We start from the raw sequence: 23,411 nt of genomic DNA, 5'->3' as shown, positions 1-23,411 counted from the left end.
ATTATTATTATTAACAATTTATTTAACGTTGGCAAGAAGAAAAAAAAATACATATAGCTAATAAGCTAATTAACGCCAGCAAAATGATGTTAATACTTTATCGTACTTTTTAATTCGAATAAGAAATTATACTGTCCTCTGAATGACTTTGATATAGAATTTGATCTTCAAGACGAATGAACCTATAAGATAATTCTAAACTGCCAAGTAAATAGATTTTAACTATTTACATCTTAATAGTGACTCTTGGCAGGTAGATTCTATAATCATTTGCGAGGGGCAGAGAACAGAGCACATGCATTTGTCTTAATGTCTTTCACAAGGTGTTCAACAACTGTTCACTGTTTTTCATCTCCGGCTTATTGCATCTTTGCTGCTAATGCTACCGTTCATGAAAGATAGCTTTCTTGATGGAAATTCAAATTCTTATTACTATCCTCTCTACCCGTGACATCTTTTCCCGAAATTTTCCTTTCCTTTTGAATCGAGCTTACTATTGCTCGTTATTATAATTAAAACACGAATGCTCCTATCACACATAAAATGACGTCATTGATTACAAATCCGCTTGTACATTTGATGCAAAATTTTAATGAACAACGGACCTTCGAATAAATACTGGCATGTCTCCCTAAAAAGACGGGAATTCTTTTCTTCTCTATCCAAAAACATAATAAAACAAAAGAGAAAATAAATCAAATATTTTCTTGCATAAAATTGAAAATACTAACCAAAAGCTACTTAAATCGAGGGGAGACTGTACAGAAAAAATCATTTTTATTGTTAACGACAGAGTCCAGAAAAGTGTTCACATATTCTCCAGCAGGCAACAGGGATGAAAATACTGATAATAATGAAAACTTCAAATTGCTTTTTGAAATAATCTATTAGAAATGAATTAAGCTTCGTATGTCATGTAACACTATGTAATTTCATAGTGCCTATGGATTTAGTGTTTGAGGAAAAATTAGAAAGGAAGCAAAGGAGATTTATCTCTTTGTGGTTAGTTGATAACAAAGTGGTTTAAAGGGCTACCTGAAAACCAAATACTTCCTATCAAATGTACTTTTTCCAGTTATGTCAAAACCTCGTTCAAGAAAAACAGCAAGACAAGTATGTTGCAATTTGCAGTCTTTCGTAAAAACGCTTTGTTTCATCCCATCCTATCCTATAGTTTTTCTGATGCTATCATATCGTGTCAATGTTGCGCAGTTGCTAAGGTATGATGCTATCAGGATTTGAGTATTCTTCGTTTATTTCATCTTGAGGGTCGGTTATCAAAAACGTTGTATATAGATCAGGTGGAGAATAAGGGAATGGTCACTCGAGGGCGATATTTATGGGACCGAGTGATTTAAACCAAGATTAAACTACGTTTAGATGATCCGGTTGTTTTTTCATAGTGTCATTTATCAGTTAGTAATTAATAGCGCTGCATAGTTCCTTCGGACGACAATTAAAATATTAGTCTCGACAAAAGATGTATTAAGCTTTTTAGATGTCTATTTAAGGATAACAAATTTAAGATTACACAATTTTTTGTGAAAACGAGGCTTTTGGCCCCCTATAACAGACCATAACTCAATTTTAGGCATTTATGCGCAAGAAATATGCTTAGTTAACTGTAAGACTTTAACTTTTTTCCATTTAAACTGTTTTTTCATTGATTACTTTCATATACGCAAAAACGAGACTTCTAACACGAAAAAGAGGCTGATGGCCCCAAAAATCAATTTTTGAAATCAGCGCCCTCGAATTCACCAAAAGCACTTGGTCCCATAAATTTCGCCCTCGAGTGACCATTCTCCTATTCTCCGCCTGGTATAATGTAAAAAATTCGCGTCCTTTAAAATATACTCATAGTTGAGCTTTGACATTAATACATGTGGCCTGGAATCTTAAATGGATTTCGACACGTGTTAGCCTGATAACCAGACCACGATTTCAAAGGAAATAGATACCGAAACCGGAGTCTGGTTATCAGGCTAGAAACGTGTGAGCTTTTTCAACTATCAAATGCCAAAATGGTGAGCTCTGCACCAAAATGTAATCAACAAAGACAGGTCTGGTTTCGAGAAAAGTTTATCTTAAAACAAAAGCATCGTAATAGGCTATACAATACATTGAATACGTGATCTTAGCAAACTTAACAATTAATGGAGCAACCTTTTACAAGTAACCTGTGCTCAGTCACCTAAAACACGATGAACCATATTTATCTACAACAGAATTTATTTGATGTTATTGCACCATATATTTTGCTCGATTCTAATTAAATTGCTTTTTACTATAGTGTAGTTTTATCTTTGAATTTTGCTAATATGCTGTTTTGTTGCTTTATTGCTTCACTTGAGAACTTGAAATGCATTGGGATTTGCTAATGCAAAAAAGGAAAGGATTCTAAAGAACAGTTGCCACCTCAAAACCGGTGTCCCGTGAATGAGGGCAAGGAGGTTCAGCCCCTCTTTTAAGGTCTATAGAGATTGAGGAATGGCTCAGCCTAAGTTGACAAGCAATTTTATGTAAGATTTGGCAAACTCCTTCCCTGTTAATTTAAACTAATCATTACTTTGCAAATTGATTTTCAATGAATAAACAATCTACGTCGCCCTTTTAGAGTCGATTAATAGTTTGAATGACCTCATCTACACAGGAGAGAATGTTCAACTCAAAAGTAAGTTGAACATTGTCTTGGCATGACTTGGGTATTGTCTTACGTGTAGCTTATACCCTACAGCACTGCGTCCCCCCTAACTTCTAAGGACGGCATCCCGTTCGCCAAAATAACTTTTTCGCATGCGTAAGAAGAAGTCAGAAAAAGGGCTGCACTCTTAAAGTCGTTTAAGTCTAATGCCATCGCATAAAAGCATTTTCCTAAAGCCTCTTAACCGCACTGTGTCTACCGTATTTCCTCGAAAATTGGCCGACCTTCGAAAATAAGCCGACCTTCGGAAATAAGCCGAAAAATATTAGAAAATACAGGAAAAATAAGCCGACCTCAATAATAAGCTGAGACACGGTGAAGCATTTGCATTTCCAAAGTTCGATCAAATCATCCGAATTTACTAGAAAATTGTTTGAAATGTTTGTTCAATTTTTTTTTCTTTTCACAAAACACTTCGAAAATAAACCGATTTTAAAAATAGGCCGAAAAATTTCATTTCATAAAGTCACGGCTTATTTTCGAGGAAATACGGCATATAGATTGTAGCTGCATGCACAATCATTAAACCCGTTTGTGAAATGCTCCGAAGTACTGACAGAAAGCAGCTGATCTGATATTTGATTGGCTAAGCCTAAGCTACTTGTAAATTGGCTGGTTCAAGGTTCTGACCAGTCTGTATCCTCCTGGAAGCATGCTCCTTGTTCGGAAACAATGTTTTTAAAATTTATTCCCCTGTATTGATGTCATGATTTCCCCTTTAATTCTTCTTTTAACAAAGTAATTCTACCCATTTTTGAAGGTTAAATTTGAGGGTTTCGCAAAAGGATCGGTAACAATTAGTCGTCCTCAGATTTTCTGATTTTTGACCACATGATCCAAACGAACACCATGATAAACTCCCTAATACCAGTTAAAGTTGCCGCAAAATGAGTTTACTAATGATTGCTGTTATTTGGCTTGGCGTTAATCCCTATCTCCAGTGAGAAAAAGTCTTGCGAAAATTCGCTGCGAAATACTTCACGCGACAAATTCCTTTGAATGCTTTTGTTGACCTCACGACATTGGAATGGAAAGTTTGGAAGCGTGACAAAGGGATACGGAATATAATTGGCTGCTGTAGGATTTTGCAAGCGAAAAGCGAAAAAAGTTAAACTCATTTTAACTTTTTTTCGCAGAAAAATTCTTCGCGAGAAATCAAAGCGAAAGATCACTGCACATGCCTAAGATGTATTCGCGCGAACTTTTTCGCATTTCGCTGATACTTTTCTCACTGGAGATTGGGCTTTACAGAGGTTTGATTGGGATAGAGCCTGTGCTCATGTAGGCAACTTGCAACTCATTATCTTGATTGAGCTGATTCTCATTTACAAAGGTATTCAATGGTACACTTTTTTGCTAAGTGCTCCATATAAAAAAAGTTCTCAAAATATTATCTTGTAAGGTCATCACTTGCTTGCTTGTATAAGGGGCGTTAACAACCGCAATTTGATTCTTCATAAATTTGTATTAGTTCTTAAATGTTGACTCACAACTTCTTGTTTGAAACAATTAACTCTAAATATTGGTGAACTAGCTTAATTTTGGCTGAGCTTCGATTCACTCGCAAGAATACAATACTTGACGTCATGGTTGTTTTAGGAGAAATCGAGGGGCAATTCACTCTTGCAAATAGCGTACAAGATTTTCCCTAAAACAAAATGATTTCTTGGAATTTTCAGATAAAACAAAAGGATTTTCACAAAAGATGAACGGAGAAATCGTTCCAGATTCTCGAAATGTGGCATGTTCAACAGTAATTTTGTCCCTAAAGTAAAACATTTCTACTTCGCTTGGAAAGCCACGCAAAACTGACCCAAGTAAATGCAACTTGTTCAAATGCGACAAGTGTTATAATAACTGAGGTGTTTTACTTAAATTTTTACAGTACCTGGCATATCGAGGTCTCCAACTAAGAACACGTGAGCCTCTTTTGAAATTCTGTTTCCGAATGAGTCCTCTGCAATGCATAAATAGGTTCCATTCTGACAGTCCCCTTTAAAACGGTGATCAAACTGTATTTGTGCCTGGCCAGTCTTGAACTCGACTGCAACACCCATTGGCAGTTCCTCTTCCCTCCGATTAGCAACAATCGTATTTTCCTTCTTCATTTGAATCGTAATTTTGGCTGGTCTATCGACAATGCAAGTGATGGGCTGTATGATTTCTCCTATCTCATCCCGCTCTAGTACCACTCTCTGTTTTTTTGGACCAAAATCCATATTCAGGGCATCTAAAGAAAAACCAGCGAAGAACAATGATAACGGACAGGTTTGTGTTCATGATCCACCTGTTTTGATCTGCTAAATAACGATCATCATTTAGAAGTAAGTTTTTCCTGGTTTAGAACAAAAAATTCTAATCAGGGGGCGCAGGGGGCGCGATTTTGCTTTTTATCACGTGACCCTATGACGTACATTGTGACAACTTGGAATTTTCCTGTCATTAATAGAGAGTCTACGAAACACGACGCGATAGGTCCAGACGAACTGAATTCGTTAAGAAGCGTGTTGTAAACGTTAATATTGCACTGTATACCAGTAGCAGCAATAACAGATTATCACAATCTACGTCACGGTTTCACGTGATTCATTTCCCGCCATAATCTGAAAAGAGTTTTTAAGTAGGAAAATGAAATCAGAAAGGAAAAATATTTCAACAGCACTCTCATGCAGCATTCTACTTTAAGTTAAAAGAAAAAAAATTGGCGCCAAAAGTCTTATTAAAATGGAACTCAAATTGCACCATTGCATCGTTTGTTTCCTTTTTGACACGGGTGAAGTTGAATTAAATTATTTTTAAAAGGCAAGGTGAATTTCTGGATAAGAAGTTTAAATTTTACCATCAGTATTGATTGAGCCTGAAGTTTTGAAAAATTATTCCTTGTACTGATCAGAACAATTGAAAGTGGGAATTTTTTAAGAAACAACGAGTAGCCGATTCAATTGAAAACATTAAAAATCTTTCATTGCTAGCAATTCTCAACGCTTCTTAACGGGTGTATGCTGAGCTCCCCCTGCACTTTGTAGACCTCCTTGAATCTTATCATAAATTGCTATGATAAAGCTAATGAGAAGCCACAAAAAATTGATCAAAGAAGCTGCAGCGGAAGTACTTGATCAAAGAATAGTGTTTTATCTTACGAATCGGGCATATGCACTTGCCCTCAGATCACCCTTTTTCAGTTCCACAAAACAAAGTAAAAATTTAGCCCATTGAAAATTGTAAAAATTTTCCTTCTATCATAAACAAAAGATGAAATGGTCAATTCCTTGATCCTTCTTTATTGTTAAAAAGATATATTATATAAAACTGATCTGCAGAATTGCTATTAATTTTCTTGAAAGAATATTACTTTTTATCATTAAACATATCCAAGATCTAGACTGGTATAGTGTAGTGGAATTAGATATAAAAACGGTCTAACCCGGACAAAAAGAATATAAAGCTGTAATTTGGCACAGATGTTCTACACTAAGTTGGAAATGACCAGAAAAAAGCCCCATCAATTGGACATTGGGAATTCCTTATTTGGGCAAATACCATAATGGCGCACTGATCAGTAGTGGTTCAAAATTTTAAAGTTACTAAAACCACATAGTATGTACATCTTTTGAAAGATAATTTCATGCTGAATAACTTTTATTAAACATACGTACCCTTAAAATATGCAAATTTAGTGGTGATTGGGCAGAAACAAAATGGGACGCGTGAATATTGAAAAGTGCGCGGAAAAAATGGCTGATCCTCTTGCAGAATATTTTCATTTTATATCGCAAATTATATCGATGCAAAATCATTAAGTGTGTGAATAAGATAAAGTATGATAATACCCACTCAGCCCGGGCTGACTCAAACCGGGCCAACTCAGCCCGGGCTGACTCAACCCAGGACCCAAAACCCGGAGAATAGTTATGAAAAACGGAAAACCCGGACTTGGAAATTGGAAAATCCTGAGACAAATATATATACTTCAACGCGGTTCACCTTTTCCCGTGTTCTGCATTAAAAGACCTTCGTACCCGCAGTTATTACCAGCAAGAATATTTGTCTGCAAGGATAGATCCTTGCCTTTTTTCTCCAAATGAAGATGTCATCAGTGTTTGCGGAAGAATAGAATTTTAGGGAAATTTGTCGTAGATTGCGGAAATCTGGCAATTTCTCAACGGAACGAGGGAATTCTACACACTTGCCGGACGCAGATTTTCTCAAAATAATACACGGATTGCAGAAATTTCAAAATGTTTAGCGGGATTGTTGGATAGGATTTCATCATCGCATGTTTTGATCTTGTTAATATATAAGTTGTTCATAAATAAACTTATATACATTCAGAGGTGGCGCCAGAAATCTTCCGACAGAGGGGTTGGAGCTTCCAACAGGGTGGCTAAATTGACTATAATATGCAGTTCTCGTTCGTTATTTTGTCAAATTTGCTCCGACAATAACCTAAACTTTTCCTCCGATAGGGGGGCTAGATGCTTCTGATGGAGGGACTGTAGCGCCCTAGCCCTCCCCTGGCGCCACCACTGTATACATTCTTTTGCCCAGTTGCCCCCTATCTGCTATTTTTTGACCAGAAAGTACTTATTTCCACATTGTAAGGGCGTGTATGTTGAATAAATGTTGTTCAGCATGAAACTGTATTTCAGAATATGTACATATAATGTGGTTTTAGCGACATCAAAATTTGAACCCCTGCTGATCAGTGCGGCATATGGGATTTTCCCAAATAAGGAATGACGCAATTATTTTTAATCCGTCCCCTAGACCCAAATTGCTAACGCTGCCACTGCATGTTCTCCACACGTTAAAAAAGTCTTGCCAGGGTGGAAACAACACGCTTGTTGATGAGTGGTTTATTGTGCCTACATTAATCGCTGTTCCGATGCATTCTTCTAAAAACTACAATCACTTTGAAATTCCTGCCAAATTTATTGTTATCAAAAAGCCTGTTTAGCTGCAGCCTGAGTCTGAGGCTCAGGCTAGTTTAGCTGTCGCTGAAAAGATGGGCAAAAAATATTACCAAATTTGGAAATAAATGACCCTGTTAAAGCTGCGAGTCTGTTTTTGCTTGCCCTTAATGCCATTTTGCAACAAAATATTGGAAAAAAACTGCAGTAAAATGAAAATGCAAATCTAGAAAGTCCCCTTTGTTTCCAGATTTGCGCCTTGCAAACGATCTTAAGAAACTATTTAATTAAGCGGAGGACTGAACTACTTATACCTGTTAAATTCACCTCAGAAACCATCTTTACTAAGATACTAATTAAATTCCCCAACACTGAAGGTTTGAAAGTTTTAAAATCCCATGGAACGAACAAAATTAAAATTTACCAATTTCTGAGAGCGCCAAAATGAAAACAATCCGTATAGCAATCTTCATGGTTGACATCTTATGGCCTGCACTTGAGAAAAAGTTCTTGGATCATCGATTGGTGATCCATGCACGTAACAAGGTTCATTTATACTGTGCTCTTGAAAGTATCTAAACCGGATCTCGATCTTTGGTATTCGCATGACTGTGTTTGTGAGTCAAGATCATATGATTAAAACTTTTTTCGCAACTTTGTCATCCAACAAAATATGGTGGAATTTATTTCTGTCATAAACAAAAACGCAAGAACGACAACATTTGGACAAAATTTGCACTTCTTTGATTCATTCACAACAATGTGTCACTCTTACCGCAATGTCGCTAACAGCCTCAGAGAAAATTGCTCTCGCGGATTTCCACGCATTTGTGATGAATTGGTGAGAGTCAGAGTTGGATACCGCATGTAAGCATATTTCCTTGGAGTCGTTCTTTAATCAAGTTATACAATCATCAATAGCTACAAAAATATTAAACGATTCAAATAGAGTTACTGGTTGTGCGTGAGTGCTGAAGTTCCGTACTTGTCTTTCTGTGTGTCTGTCAGGGGAGGATTCAGGGTGTCGCACAGGTCGCACGGAAGACCGTCAGATTTTCAGAATTTAGTTTTAGTCTTCAGTCATTAAAATAAAGCAATCAGGTTTACCACATTTATTTCCCTCCTCGCAGATAATACCTCTCTCTACACAATAACCACAGAACCGATCCTTAGTCGATCTTACACACAATGCCACGATTTAATCCTCGTTTCTAAAAGACTGAACACTCCAAGAACAGGCTGAACACCCTAAGAACACCCTAAGAACAAGCTATCAAGCGGCTGAACACCGTTTAAGGGCCAGATTTGAGTTGTTGATGTTGTTACAACCAACTGTTGTTTTACGCGCCAAATGCAAGAACAGTCAGCCTGAATTTAATGCCAAGATATCAGATCATTCCAGCCAATAACAGACCCCATCCAAAATCGTAAAATAGAAAACCCTTGCTTGCCATTTAAACTCAGATCAGTCTCCCATTTTCCAGGCTGATATGGGTCAAAATCTCTGCAGCACTTTCTGGTGTCACGGATGCTTTGGTGGCGGAGACATCTTCAGCATATCGCAAAATTCCAGATACACATCTGAATTATCGTTTTCGTCACTTGCTTCATGCTACCTACTACTTCATGGTTCTCGCAAGAATAATCCTAAAGTGTCTTCTGACAAACTTTGGAACATGAAATAATCGATTAAATGATCAACCAATGCAACATGAAATAGTCGATTAAAAGCAAAACTTTTGATAATGAAATATGGAGAGCTAAGAAGGCTATCATCAGCCAGTCATCGCGATGTGAGTTCTTGAATTTTCCCACAGGCATTTAGACTATCAGACAAACAGCCCTATAGGGGGACGGGATGGCAACACGCCCTTCCATGCCCCCCATTGGCATCTGCTCTGCATTGGTTTGATAGAGCTCACCACATGTCATTCCCTCTAAACAGTATTCTCATGCAGTTTGCCTAAGTAGGCTACTTTGGCGCAGGGGCGGACTGGCTCCAAACTTAAGGCCCGGGCCAAATCGTCAAGAAGGGGCCCCAAAAATCAAAAATAAGTTTACGGGTATCCCCAAAGTTGTTTGTTGCATCACTTTTTTATACATGCTCAAAACATTATTTGAATATTGCTATTAATTCTAACTAGTAACCACCAGGGATGAAGGCGTAGGCGTAAAAGATTTACAAGGGGGATCTACAATCCTTTATGGCGAATGGTATTTAGAGAGGTAACCTTTTTCGATCACTGAAGCTCTGGTACCCAGGGTAGAACTTAATAAAATATCTAAGTTATTCAAGAAAATCTTGATATGTAATTTTCCAGTCAAAAAATAATAGGGGTTGATGTTTTTCCGATCATTGGTTGAGCAGCAAGGTTAATGGCCGAATTATCGAGGCCGAAAAATTATCGAAATAGTATGACATTACAAGGATGGCCAGAAAATGCATCTAAAATAGTTGCCACATCAAGTTAATCGAAAGGAAGATCCTGGGCAATACATGTTGGCTTTCATTTACAATAATTCCCCATCCCCTAATAGTTTCCAATTACCAAAAAGCCAATATAATATTCTCAACTTTTAGCAATGTTTAGTTTACAATGGGAGACATTTGAAATATATTCATTTTTGCAGTCCTGTAGACTGCACGACTGGATTGGGGAGCATGGATAGAAATATAGCTTTTTCTATACCTGCCTTACGAAAAACTGTCAAATCAAGGTGCGCTTATAAGTTCTTCAAACACAGTTTTTGCAAATTATTGGGAGAGGTCATTGCTCTCCTGCCTCCAGTGTCTACGGGCCTGTTATTTTGCAAAGTTCGTCAGGGCAAATCTTGCATTGTTTTCGCCACGTCAGCAAATTTTCGAAATAAAAACTAGCGCCAATGGAATTATGTCAATGGAATTATGCCAATGGAATTATGCCAAAATTTTGCCGAAAAAATACACAAACATTTGGTGTAAGTGCCGATGTTTTATGACTGATGTTGGTGAATCATTCATGTTTTATACTGGAGCAAAGTATAAATGTACTGGAGCAAAAATTTTGTCAGAGCTGAGAGGGTTGAGCCCTTCTGCTGTTTCGATCTATACTCTCAAACTATTTGGTTAGCATCAAAATAATGTACCTCCCTAGAAATTGAGTCACAAAATTGTCATGTCCTTACCACCCTTAACCTATGATTGAGTGAAAACATTTAAAATGAGGGCACGAAGAGAAAATTGATCAGATTTTGGAACTTCCAGTGAAGTATCGTAGCATTGCAATACGAGTTTTCATTTAATAGCAAAATTAAGAAAAAATTCAATAATTCATGGAGGGCCCACCGGGCGATTGCCCGGTAGCCCGACCGGCCAGTCTGCTACTGCTTTGGCGTAAGACAAACTTGCAAGTTTTAGAGCCTGGATCTCGTACTTGTCTCAAAGAATTTGTGTTCTATAAAATTTTGCTAGAGTAGCGTGGAATCAAAGGGACAACCCACGAATGTTTAGAGAGTTTATTGCCAATAAAAGCCAAAGCATAGCTTATTTCGAATCAGCTTTCCAGAAGGAGTGTTTTCCATCGCCCAAACGTACTTATGCAAAAACTAAGGGAGCTGGCGGTATTGAAGCTTCAGTTGACGAAATCTAACAGGAGACAAAATTTAAAAAAATAGATTTAAAAATAAAATGGGTGACCCCTGGTTATCAAACTACGGTGCCTTAAGCTGGGTTAATACGTGCCGTGCTGGGTGAGTGTAATATGGAGAGAAAATGGGGACTGTGATTGTGAAATTTAGTCACGACAACAATAACTTTACAAAGTAGTGTTGCCCAAATTTCAAAGATAAATTTTTCGAACGGAGAGAGGGAGGGGGTCAGTTTTTGTCAAACTGTTCAGTGTTAACAGACGAACAGTACTGGCATTGCATTCTAAGAATCAATTTATCTACAAACTTGCATGCAATCTGTATTATCCATTCTACTCTTCTTCTGTTGAAATTATTCAAAAATGCTTCTAAAACCCTATTTTAACAAGCAAAAGTGACTATTAAGTAGAATATTTGTTATATGAAAACCATGCGAAAGAATTGCAGAGACTACTCTAGTTGTATTTTTTTATCTCTTGATTTGAAATTTCCTGTTCGTCTGAAACAGGGATCAATTTAGATACCAATACCAAGGGTAGGATAGTGCCTCAACTACGAGGGTTTACAAAACAGGGAAATACGATGCAAGCCCTAGAAAGCAAAAGAGGAAATCTGTCATTTTTCAAAGAAAAAAATGCTTACGAAGCCTCACGTGAAAGTCTTGAACAGTCATATGTGGTCGGCCCCACCCTGAGGCATATACCCACAACAAACAAATTAAGTTTGTTTTTTTTTGAGTGAAAGCAGGTTTTCAATGACTCTTTTCTTCTCTCCTTTTCGAAAATATTTTTTCACTATCAAAAGTTGATCCTTCAAAAAAGGTTCTCTATGTTCTCTGCACTGATAACACAATGCGTTTATAGTATTGTCCTTTCACTGATAGCTCAAATTGAAGTTATATTTTTCATTTTGCTATTTTGAATAATCACGAGTGTAAAAGGTAGAAGGACATTGGGGGCTTGTGTCCCTAGAATGATTGCATTCTCACGCTCACGCTCCTTTAATTGTCCTATCTTGATTCCAAAAAAGACATTGAAATTATAAACTATATGGAAAACTATAAACAAATGTTTTTAAGAAAGTAAACTACATATTTGATAACAAAAACATTTAGAATTGGTATTATATGATAACAAAAACATAATTCTGCATTATTTACCATTTTAGCTTAAAACTATTTTATTTTGAAAAATTTTGCCCTCACAGGTGCACATTAAACGTTTTGCATGAAGATCTTGTAGTGACCAATAGAAATACATCTAATGTTTGTACATTGATTACCGTGATAATCGAGAGAGCTACTAACTGGGATAATAAATCCCACAAATTTATCGCAATTGTGCACAACTATCCCACCTTTTGACCATGAGTTTGCAGGTGGGATAAAATCAACAAACTTTTATCCCACCTTAAAAATAAATACATCTCTTTCATCCCACCTCTCAGGCATCGCGGAGCAGAGAGGGCTGGGGGGGGGGGGGCTTTAAACTTTTATCCCAACACCAGAGGTCCGGCAAGCAATGAGCAGAAGCGCCCTTTTCTTTGATAAATAGCTTCTTGTATAATCACACGATAGAAGTAACGCAGCTTTAAATGCATACTTACATATAAATTAATGTATTTGAAGAGAAAACGTTAAGCCCGTAAAGGTGCTATTTTAAGAAGGAGCAAATGGTCTAGTTGTGTTAAGATTTTTGGAATCTCATTCAACTTTGTGCCCATGATTTGAATTGGATGTTCGAATAGGACTGAAGAACTAGATCGTGAGACTTTCAGTCTGTTCTTGTTTATCTTGTTTCTAAAGATCATGCATAATTCTTCTGTTTGTTGAGGGTGAGCTTGGTGTTAAGGGTCACTAGTTAAAGCCTTCTTCAGTACCAGGTTCTTCAGCACTTTTTTCATCTACAATCAAATCGATACTATCTTCATAATGATGACTTTTTTTAACAATTTACAACATCATTAGTTCATTTATGTGTAACAAATGCAGTATAAGACCTAAAATGGACCCTTGAGGTACATACGGCTCTTCATCGTAGTGAGCTGATTTTAGATGTCAGCTGTCCATGTCATAATATATAAATAAGAAAAAGATTCTTAGTAAAAATAATTAGTCTAACACATTTAGCCCCATTCTATTCCCATTCTACTGTAGCTGGTGTTGCGGCTAATCTGTCCTTCTGATAATTCTATCTTCAATCTATAATTTAACTAGACCATCAGGTATTCAGAAACGTAACGAGGTGGGGCAAGGGAGAATAGCTCCCCCCCCCGCAATGCTCAGAAAGTTGGTGTCTGAGAAAAGTGCAAATACCTCTGGGGGGATGATATTTCACACAAAATTAAAACGTTTTAAAAGATTGCAAGCAAATGATTGTAAGAAATATTCTGAAATGTATTTGAAGCTAATCTAAGGGTCGTGGTCGCAACAAATTTTCTGCTCGCTTCGCTCACAGGTGACCCTCAGCTTTGCCTCTACATAATGTTTTACAATTTTTCCTCGTTTTAGGGTTTATAAAGAAAAGTCCTTCAAGTTCTTTTGACATGACAGATAAAATTGAATCTAAAATGCTAAGCGCTTCAATCCTTAAAAAATTGGATTCTGGAATGCATGTGGGGGATTTTGCAGATTTTGCTCCAAGAAGAATGGACTTGGTTCCAAATGTTTGAGCACTGTTTATTGTTTTTAGATAATTACTTACAACTTTAGAAAATCAATTTTTATACACAAAGAGTTTCTCTTCTTGCACAGTGAAAGAGGAATTGTGAAGGAAATAGACAATTGTAGAATGAGGTCAGCCACAAAAACCTACATATGACGGTAATTGTGTGTGATTATTGCTGATTATAGCTTTTCCAAACGCATTTACAAAATAGGGCTTTTTCCTATATTCTTACATGTGTGGTCAGCAAAACCTTTCTCGGGCCCTCTGCTGTCGGAACCATCTTTGCACCGTCCCATTATTCCAACCCTTGCTACGCCACTGGAAGTATTAAAATGAAGAATTTTTTATCACTAGAGTATGTAACAGTTAACCTCAAACTTTCTTAAGATAAAAGTCCCGTGTAAACAAAAGTATTTTGTTTTGGTCGAAAACAAAAGTTATTATTATTAAACATCTTTACCACATATGTGGCTGCGTGCCGTTACAGGCAATTTTATTCATGGCTTTGCCTGGACAAAAACCTTTGGCAACAAAAATTTTCTTTCGTTTTGCGCTACTTTCCGTGCCTCTGCCTTTTGAATTGATAATAGGTAACTCTTTGGAATTGTTTTCAGTTTAGGAAGGTATGATTGATTTCTCTTTTGTAACGACTAGACGAGAATAGCTTGAATATTGTTAAATCCTTAACAGAACTGTATTGTTGGTACATTACATTCTAGTACTTGATATAGGAAAGAAAGCAGTGCAAGGGCTTATTAGATGAGCTAAATGTAACTAATAACGCTGGGATTGCATATAAGCTATGAATAACTTCTTTTGTACAATCGCAGAGACAATAAAGGAGAGAATTCCCTAGACTCAGTTTCAATTTCCAGTTATTGACACCTACATTTTAGCAAAGGTTCTTTGCAAATTCAAAACCTAAAAGAGATGTGGTGTTGATGGTATTGCTAGCTTTCTTTTAAAAATCGCACGCTAACGATACTAAAAGCTATTGGTAATTTAAGGCAATCCTAAAGGAAGTTGGCACAGCTTTTAGCAAAGTCAATCGGACCGTTGTGGCATCATGTATTGGAGTTCTCAATTGTGACGTCACAAAAAGTATCTTTTTAAAGTTTTCGAATTTTGACCACATAACATATAAGAATACTCCCATTTATGCAAAATCAGTGAAATTTGTTGAAAATTGAGTGAGCTATGGTCAAATGAAGGATTGAAGTTTGCTAACGGATTACTGTTATTTTGGTTCGTTTCAATAAGTTTTGAACTGAGACCAAATTACAGAGTTTTGATGGAGGCAGAGCTTGTGCTCATCTGGTCATATCTCCGCAAATTTCTAATACCTTTAACTGATTTTGCAGATTTAGAAGTATTTCGAGATGCTATTTCAGGATGTTGGAACAAATTCAAAAAATTCTGAAATAAGATTTTTGTGACGTCATCACCTGACAACTCTAATTAAGATACGGATATAGCGGCAGCAAAAGCTTGGTGTTCAAAACGAAAAAGCTACGATAGTAGGCTGCTCGATTGATTCCGAAAGAATGCTTGCAGCGAGAAAAGATGAAATAGTAGCAAATAAGGAACACCTCACAGCGACGAGAATGAACAACAACAAACGTACATAAATCAGTTATGGCTAATATTTCAACCCGGCAAACGGGGCTTCATCGGAGCAAAAATAAACTCGACTTATTCTTTGGGAACAAAAAAACAACCTCGAAACATACATTTACCAAAACTAATAGTATTAAGTCTCTTGTGAGGGGGGTGCAAACTGAAGGGGACCACAGACATGCCTGGCAGAAACAGTGTGCTAGAAGGATATTTGAATTTTGAATTTTGGGCATCTTCTTTGGATCTGCTGGCCAACCATTCATTATGCTAAAATAAAGTTTATGCTAAGCTAAATATAAGTGAAATCAACTGTAATCCCGTCACTCCAAGCCCTAAGCCTCGCTCTTACCTGCCTTGTTTGCGCATTTCCTCCGCCCATTCACCATTCATCCACTCTCCCAGCGTTAGTCATACTTGTTTATGCATACTCTTTTAACTTGCATCGCTCTCTTTGTTGCATTGCGTATACAAGCAGACACAATTCTACTAAGGAAACCCACCTTCTATTATAGTATTGTTTTAAGAACTACACTATTGATTGACTAAGCTTATACATACGTATCTAGACATGTTCCTATTGCTTTTCTAGCTTGCTTTTCCTCTAATGTAGACACCTAAGAGTAGCACATTTACACCTTTTATTTGTACAAGGAACTAGCTTAACATACATATATCGCTCTCCACGAATCCTGAGTTAGTTAAGAGAAAGTTTACCCTGGGTACCAGACTCACTATATATAAAATAAAATATAGTTTGGTCTAGTGCGCCCCATTCTCGTTCTGGTGAACTTATTAGTAAGAACTGTAGTCAATTTAACAGACTAGGCCTGTGAAACGAGACTGTCGGATAAATAGCGAAGAAACTCAGTAGTCCGAGGAGTTTTAGGAAATCTTAAAGCAAATGTATTTCATATAGTTCTGTAAAGTCGACATTATTAATACAGTGGTAATAGACTTTTCTGCCTCAAGATTCCAATCAAATCAGGTGTAAAACGCCTTGGCAGCAAAAAACATGTGCGAAGCATGAAATTAAAGTTAGCACAATGCAGTTATTGAATGTTAATCATTGTTAAATTTCGTAAACAACTTAAAAAAGTTATTTGTAATTTTCCTCATAAATTTTGTGTACTTTCAAAGTCTACTTCCTCACTGTGAAGGCAGCGCGCTTGGACACCGCGGCGGTTGATGATTCTTCGTCACGTTGGAAGTTCATCACAGCAAATATGGCCAATACGACAAGCGAAGCCCTGTATGCCGAGCGAAATATTAGCTATTACTGATTTACTTGTGTTTGTTGTTGTTTGTTCTCGGCGCCTTGCGGTTATTTCTTATTTACTGCATTTCACTACAAGGCCTAATTTCTTTGCAATGAGAGGCACTGCCTGAAATATCAGAGACTTTCCGAAGCCAGTTGGCAATATGGCGAAGGTGCCTTTTCTCTCTACAAACAATGCTTTCAATGCTGTTCTGTATTAAGTTCCACAACATGCTGAAAATATTCTTTGAGTATGAGTACAGTTTTAACAGCATCTAACAGAATCGTTACGGTCGCTAGCATTTATTTATGTTGTGTTCTGTTGTGTTCAATGTTTTTACACCAGAGCTACGTTTATTCTTTCGCTGTTACCTTTGAACGTACAGAAATCTGTACACTCCTGTGGTTTAAATCAGCACACCAGAACGAGAATGGGGCGCACTAGACCAGACTCTCTATTATTTTATATAGTGAATCTGGTACCCAGGGTAGAGAAAGTTAGACAGAGTTAACGTTTGGTGCACGTAGCGCTTGTGAAAGGCTAATTTATAGATATACGTTAGAACTGAGCTCGGGATCTGCTGTATTTAGAAACAAATTTACACAACTCTTACGATGTCTCAAGAAGAAATCATTATAAATTAATTACTACGGATTGACTACATGTTTCGCAAGAGTAGATATTTTATGTTTCTTTAGCAGGCAAAACTGATCGTGTTTGAAAAACAGTTGGAGTGGGCTAACTTCTCTTGTTGAACAAACTGTAAATATACTGCTTAATTTCATTCAATCTATTTACTAACTTATTTAGTTATATTTATATTATTTGTCGTTTATTTTGACCAATTCAGTAGATAATTTTTTATAACTTTGCAATGTCTGCATTTTGGATGTGTAAACATGGCCTACTGAAAATACTCGAGACAAAGAAGATGTACATTCTTTTCAGTCTGTTCTCTTAATCAATCCTAACCAAAGAAGTCTGTTCAAGGAGTAAAATTCTCTTAATCAATCCTGGGTGGATTTCATGTCAACTGTACGCCGAAGGTCCACCGCCGAACATATGATTATTTAGTAAAATTGTAAACTTCTAAGCCAGACAAAGAAAACTGATTAAAAGAGAAAACTGCGGTGTATGAGTCTTTATTTTATTCTTTTTCATGTTAATATGTACGTGGCTTCATTATTTTTAGCACGCTAACTAATGAAGATTTTACGTATATCAATAATATTTTTTATTACTTTGAACTCGCAACGCCAAAAAACCAGGATGTACGTCGAAAATCTTCGGACCCACAATCCGGACAAAAATGTTGAGATGAAATGCAATTTTTGTAATTTTTTATTTTACCTTGCCCTGTAAACTCGACTCCCTCTTTCCCCCCGAAGCAATGTTGAATTTGTAATTTTATATTTTTGCTTCAAAATCGTGCATTAATCATTGAATTGGGAGATGGGCGAAAGCTATTTTTCAAAGGAAAGAAGAAACATAAAGTTTTCTGGAAAAATCTTCACTATTTTTGTCCGGGATTGTAGGTACATGGAATACAACCTGGAAATCAATACAACAGCTTCTTGTTATTTGTTTCGATGTGCACTCTGAGCAAAGGTCACCCTACCCTGGATACCAGAATCTCTATTTTATTTTATATATAGTGAGTCTGGTACCCAGGGTAAGGTCACCCGTTCTTTCATTTTTTTCCCCAACGCATGAACCCTCACCTTCCTAAAAATCATCAATAAATATTTTTCTGAGCATCGTTGAATTGTCTATTTCAAGCGGTATATTGAATTGGTAAATTTTAGTCTGGGAGATGCATTTTTAGCCATTCTAGAAGGCCGAAGTTCAATTTTTTTTCGCGTCGGACCCAACAAATGGGTCCTCATATATCACTAAACTTGGTTCTTAGCCCCCTAGATTCAATTTCGTGGCGCCGTCTCTGCATATCAGAATTATCAGATCGATAGGCGAGACTAGTATCATCAGTGTACATTACTACCTTGGAGTTTTTGACAGTTCGTGGTAGGTCGTTGATATAGAGAAGAAATAGCAATGGCCCTAAACCTGACCCCTTGGGTACTCCAATATTAATGTCCATTAGTTCAAGTACAACTCCGTTCATATTGCGATTTGAAAGGTAAGAAGATTTGAACCAGGAAAATTCCATTTCTTTGAGACCATAGTGCTCTAAAATGGGGGCTCCCGATTGGATATCTGTACCTCAAGGCAACACAACCGTATTTGTGTTTACTTCTTGGCTAGGCTCAGCAATAAGATCCTCAATTATACGCTGTTTATTTTCAAATATCGACATCATTTTTGGAGAGGAGCAATCAGGAGCAGCGATACCAACAGGGGCGTCGTGGCGAATGAATTCTTGATGGCGCCAGAAAGAAAAATTTTCCAACAAAATTTCTTTGATTTATTTTAATCAAGTAGAAGCATTTCATGTTAGTGTGGGGGGGGGGGAGAAAAACACATAACCTTGCCCTAGATTGAAAGGTATCCAAAACGCAATTTTTACTTTGTCACTGATTTTCTCATAATTACTGTAACAGTCTCTGACATATCGCAACTTTATAGATCGGTAGATTAGGAAAAGGATATCAAGTTCACCAGAGATTGCATTCTTTGGAGCAAATTTTAGTAATAAAATTTTATATTCAAAATGAATATCCACTGGCGGAAAGCGATGGTATTGATTGGTATCTTCCTTGTTTTACCTGATGCAACATAACTGTCTAGACTTTCAAATCTAGGACAAAATTTCAAATCTTGTGATAGGCAGAAATTGGCACTGTCCCGGTCTTCAATATCAAACTTATGACCATAATCAGTAGAGGTTTCAAGGGGGGCAAGTAGGAGCTTTTGCCCCTCCCTCACCGAGTTGAGCAAGTCTAGCCCCCTTTTTTGGAAATTGTGCGGCACTTTTGATGAAGGAGAATGAGGTGAAAAGGTTTCTGAGAGAATGAGGTCATACGAATCCAACATTTCACCCAACATTTCACCCAACATTTCCATCCCCGTGCATCATCTGCGCAGCGACATGTCTGCAGCACTGATTCACAGATGTTGAAAAGGCACGTAAAACAAAAGTTAATAATAATAGCTGATTTCGAAAACAACACGTTGAACGAATAGCTTCCCATTAGGCCTACGCCTAAATCTAGATTGCCATCGTCACGTCTGTTGGATTTTGTTATCTTTTTTTATTACTTCGGACCCCTGTGGTCAGTCAAGGAAAGAGTCGAGAATCGAACATAGCACACGGAGCGGTCACGCAGTAGTGTGGTGGAACTACGATTTTACCCGGACAAAAATAATAAAAAGCTGTAATTTGGCACATAGGTTCCATACGATACTGGGAATGACCAGAAAAAGCCCAATCGATTGAAAATTGGCAATTCCTTATTTGGGGAAATCCCATATGGCGCACTGATCAGCAGGGGTTCAAATTTTGATGTCGCTAAAACCACATTATATGTACATATTCTGAAAGAAAGTTTCCTGCTGAACAACTTTAATTCAACACACACGCCCTTACAATGTGGAAATAAGAACTTTCTGGTCAAAAATAGCAGATAGGGGGCAACTGGGCAATAGAATGTATACAGTGGTGGCGCCAGGGGAGGGCTAGGGCGCTACAGTCCCTCCATCAGAAGCATCTAGCCCCCCTATCGGAGGAAAATTTTAGGTTATTGTCGGAGCAAATTTGACAAAATAACGAACGAGAACTGCATATTATAGTCAATTTAGCCACCCTGTTGGAAGCTCCAACCCCTCTGTCGGAAGATTTCTGGCGCCACCTCTGAATGTATATAAGTTTATTTATGAACAACTTATATATTAACAAGATCAAAACATGCGATGATGAAATCCTATCCAACAAGGAGCAGGTTAAGAATCCCGCTAAACATTTTGAAATTTCTGCAATCCGTGTATTATTTTGAGAAAATCTGCGTCCGGCAAGTGTGTAGAATTCCCTCGTTCCTTTGAGAAATTGCCACATTTCCGCAATCTACGACAAATTTCTCTAAAATTCTGTTCTTCCGCAAACACTGATGACATCTTCATTTGGAGAAAAAAGGCAAGAATCTATCCTTGCAGACAAATATTCTTGCTTGTAATAACTGCAGGTACGAAGGTCTTTTAATGCAGAACACGGGAAAAGGTGAACCGCGTTGAAGTATATATATTTGTCTCAGGATTTTCCAATTTCCAAGTCCGGGTTTTCCGTTTTTCATAACTATTCTCCGGGTTTTGGGTCCTAGGTACTCTCAAAACATCCTCTTTTTCGTGTGCGCACTTTTCAATTGAAAGTTTGCAATTTTTGGGATTATATGTAATTTGGAAGTCATCTCTTTTTTCTGGTAAAGAAGGGCATAAAGGAAATATTACTGGCCCAGCATCAAGCTGTAGTTTAGTGCAGCCACTCTGAATTTGCACTGAATTTGGCACCAGAAATGGTGTTTTTTACGTCTTAGTAACAACAATTACCAAGATGGAGGATGTCAATGAAAAAAGTTGAAAAACACTGGAGTCCAGGAAGGCTTCTCTTTGCACATCCGAAGAGTGTCTTATACCGGCGCCTCACAATAGTGGAGCCGTAAAATTTTAGGAAGTATGACGCAAAGGTAAACCAAATAACCCATTTCTAGAAATTTGAACATCCTACCATACAAATATTTAAAAGATATAAACATGATTTCTGTTTTGATTACGTGAAAACATCAACAAGTGGGCTTGAACTACGTATGCCCAACCTACAAATGCATATGTCAAGATTGTAATAGCGACATCTTTATATGACTTGCACCAATTTAATACTTATTTGAACCTCGGGTAAGAATAGTATTGAAAATCTATTCAAAATAGATTGGTATCTAGAATTTTTAATATTTAAGAGGAGGTGCGCCACTGTTCGTTTTATAAGATTGTTTAACGCTGCAGCCCTAAGTTTTAGGAAGGATAACGGCGTTATGTTGCGATACCCCTCCATTACACTACTGGTGCCTCATCAGTCACAGGGCACACTTCCCTCTGTGGCCAGGTCCCATACAGTTAGAGGGGCCGCAAATGTTTTTGAAAAGATTTATGATCAAAATCCATCATCGTATTTAGCAATGTGGTCCATACTCTTCAAATCCACGATCTATGGCCAAAACTTCCTGCTACGGATGAAACTTTAATTGCAAAACAAGAGTATTATCATACTTTATCTTAATGACACACTTATTGATTTTGCATCGATAGAATTTGCGATATAAAATGAAAATATTTAACAAGAGGATCAGCCATTTTTTCCGCGCGCTTTTCAATATTCACTCGTCCCACTTTTTTTCTGCCCAATCACCACTTATTTGCATATTCCAAGGGTACGTATGTTAAATAAAATTTTTCAGCATGAAATTATCTTTCAAAAGATGTACATACTATGTGTATTTGCCTAAATAAGGAATTCCCAATGTCCAATTGACGGGGCTTTTTTCTGGTCATTTCCAACTAAGTATAGAACATCTGTACCAAATTACAGCTTTATATTATTTTTAAAGCGATTTCATAGTTTTTGCCGCCATTTTGAATTGGCAAAAATGGCGGACACGCAGCAAACGAGCAAACAACCGCAAAATTTCCAGTCAATTTTGTAGCTAGAATTGCTGATGAAATTAGGAAGTAATCAACTAATTTATAATTTAAATGTTTCTTTTTTACAATTAGCTACTCGCAAACAGCGTTCCTTGTTATTTTCCTTGTGATTTCACTGCTGACTTTGACCAGGCTGAAATCAGTCCCCTTTGACCTCTCGTACAAAAACTTTCGTTTTTCAATTCAAACCTTAGGGAAACTCGTTATTTCTAGCCTGTTTACAATCATCTTGAGTTGCACTCTCTTCAGAAATTCAAGACATCAAAACAACGTAAGAGACATCAAAACATCGTGACCAATTCTATGATGGTGACGCATGTTATATGTGTTATTACGTCAATATTTTTACAATACAAAGCATTTGAATGCATGAATTGGGTGAAATAACAAATTTTCGGCGAGAAAGCTTGCGAATTTTGCTGACGCCATAGAATACCTAGTTAGAAATGTAAGTTTTACGCAAAAACATTATTGTTTGAAAAAGTGTAGACCACGCCTAAGGGAGAAAATTTGTCAAATGAGATGCGAGTCCCTATAAAAGTTTTACAGGGAAGTGGTCTTTAATTTTTGAAAAATTGTTGGCCATGTTAGATACAGCCGCACAACAGCTTCAATAAATCAAAAAAGGTTTCTCGAGAGTGCTTCAGTAGTAATAAACCGAGAAGTGGGTGAACAAAAAAAAATTTGACGTTAGAGGGGTAGCAATTTTGTCTGTTTTATTTCACCATGTTTACACCAAGGGACAGAAAAAGACATGAAACTCGACGCCGAGCAATGTTTTGCAGCTCAAAATTCTTCAAAACAAAAAATAGTGACTTACACAAATATAAAATAAAAATTCACCTGCGTAAAAGGAAACCATTTTTACAACGATTTATTTCCGAACAAGAAGAATTCAAGTTTTTCCGTGGTGTCGTTGAAGTCCAGATTTGTATATCGTTGAAAATGTTTGGCTTCGTATGAGAAACATTACAAACCATGATTT

At 37.1% G+C, this 23,411-nt stretch overlaps 1 protein-coding gene across 3 annotated transcripts in view; it reads right to left on the bottom strand.

The window, feature by feature from the left end:
* The window catches only part of LOC135681831 (uncharacterized), a 28,843-nt gene extending 5,432 nt beyond the window's left edge, over positions 1-23,411 (bottom strand). Inside the window, exons 1-2 of one of the 3 annotated variants that reach the window (XM_065196466.2) lie at positions 23,270-23,411; positions 4,593-4,934 (exon numbers count right to left, since the gene is read on the bottom strand). In XM_065196466.2, coding sequence (XP_065052538.2) covers positions 4,593-4,934; positions 23,270-23,288 — 361 coding nt within the window. In that variant the 5' untranslated portion in view covers positions 23,289-23,411. Of the gene's footprint in view, positions 1-4,592; positions 4,935-8,038; positions 9,056-15,873; positions 15,933-23,269 lie in introns of those variants that run through there. The other 2 variants (XM_065196465.2, XM_065196464.2) reach the window with 2 other exon arrangements.

The sequence above is a fragment of the Rhopilema esculentum genome, chromosome 12 (genome assembly GCF_057945365.1).
Source record: "Rhopilema esculentum isolate cy_ngs chromosome 12, ASM5794536v1, whole genome shotgun sequence".
NCBI lineage: Eukaryota > Metazoa > Cnidaria > Scyphozoa > Rhizostomeae > Rhizostomatidae > Rhopilema > Rhopilema esculentum.
Note: the sequence above shows the minus strand (reverse complement) of the source record. Positions and strands in the feature narration are given on the sequence as shown.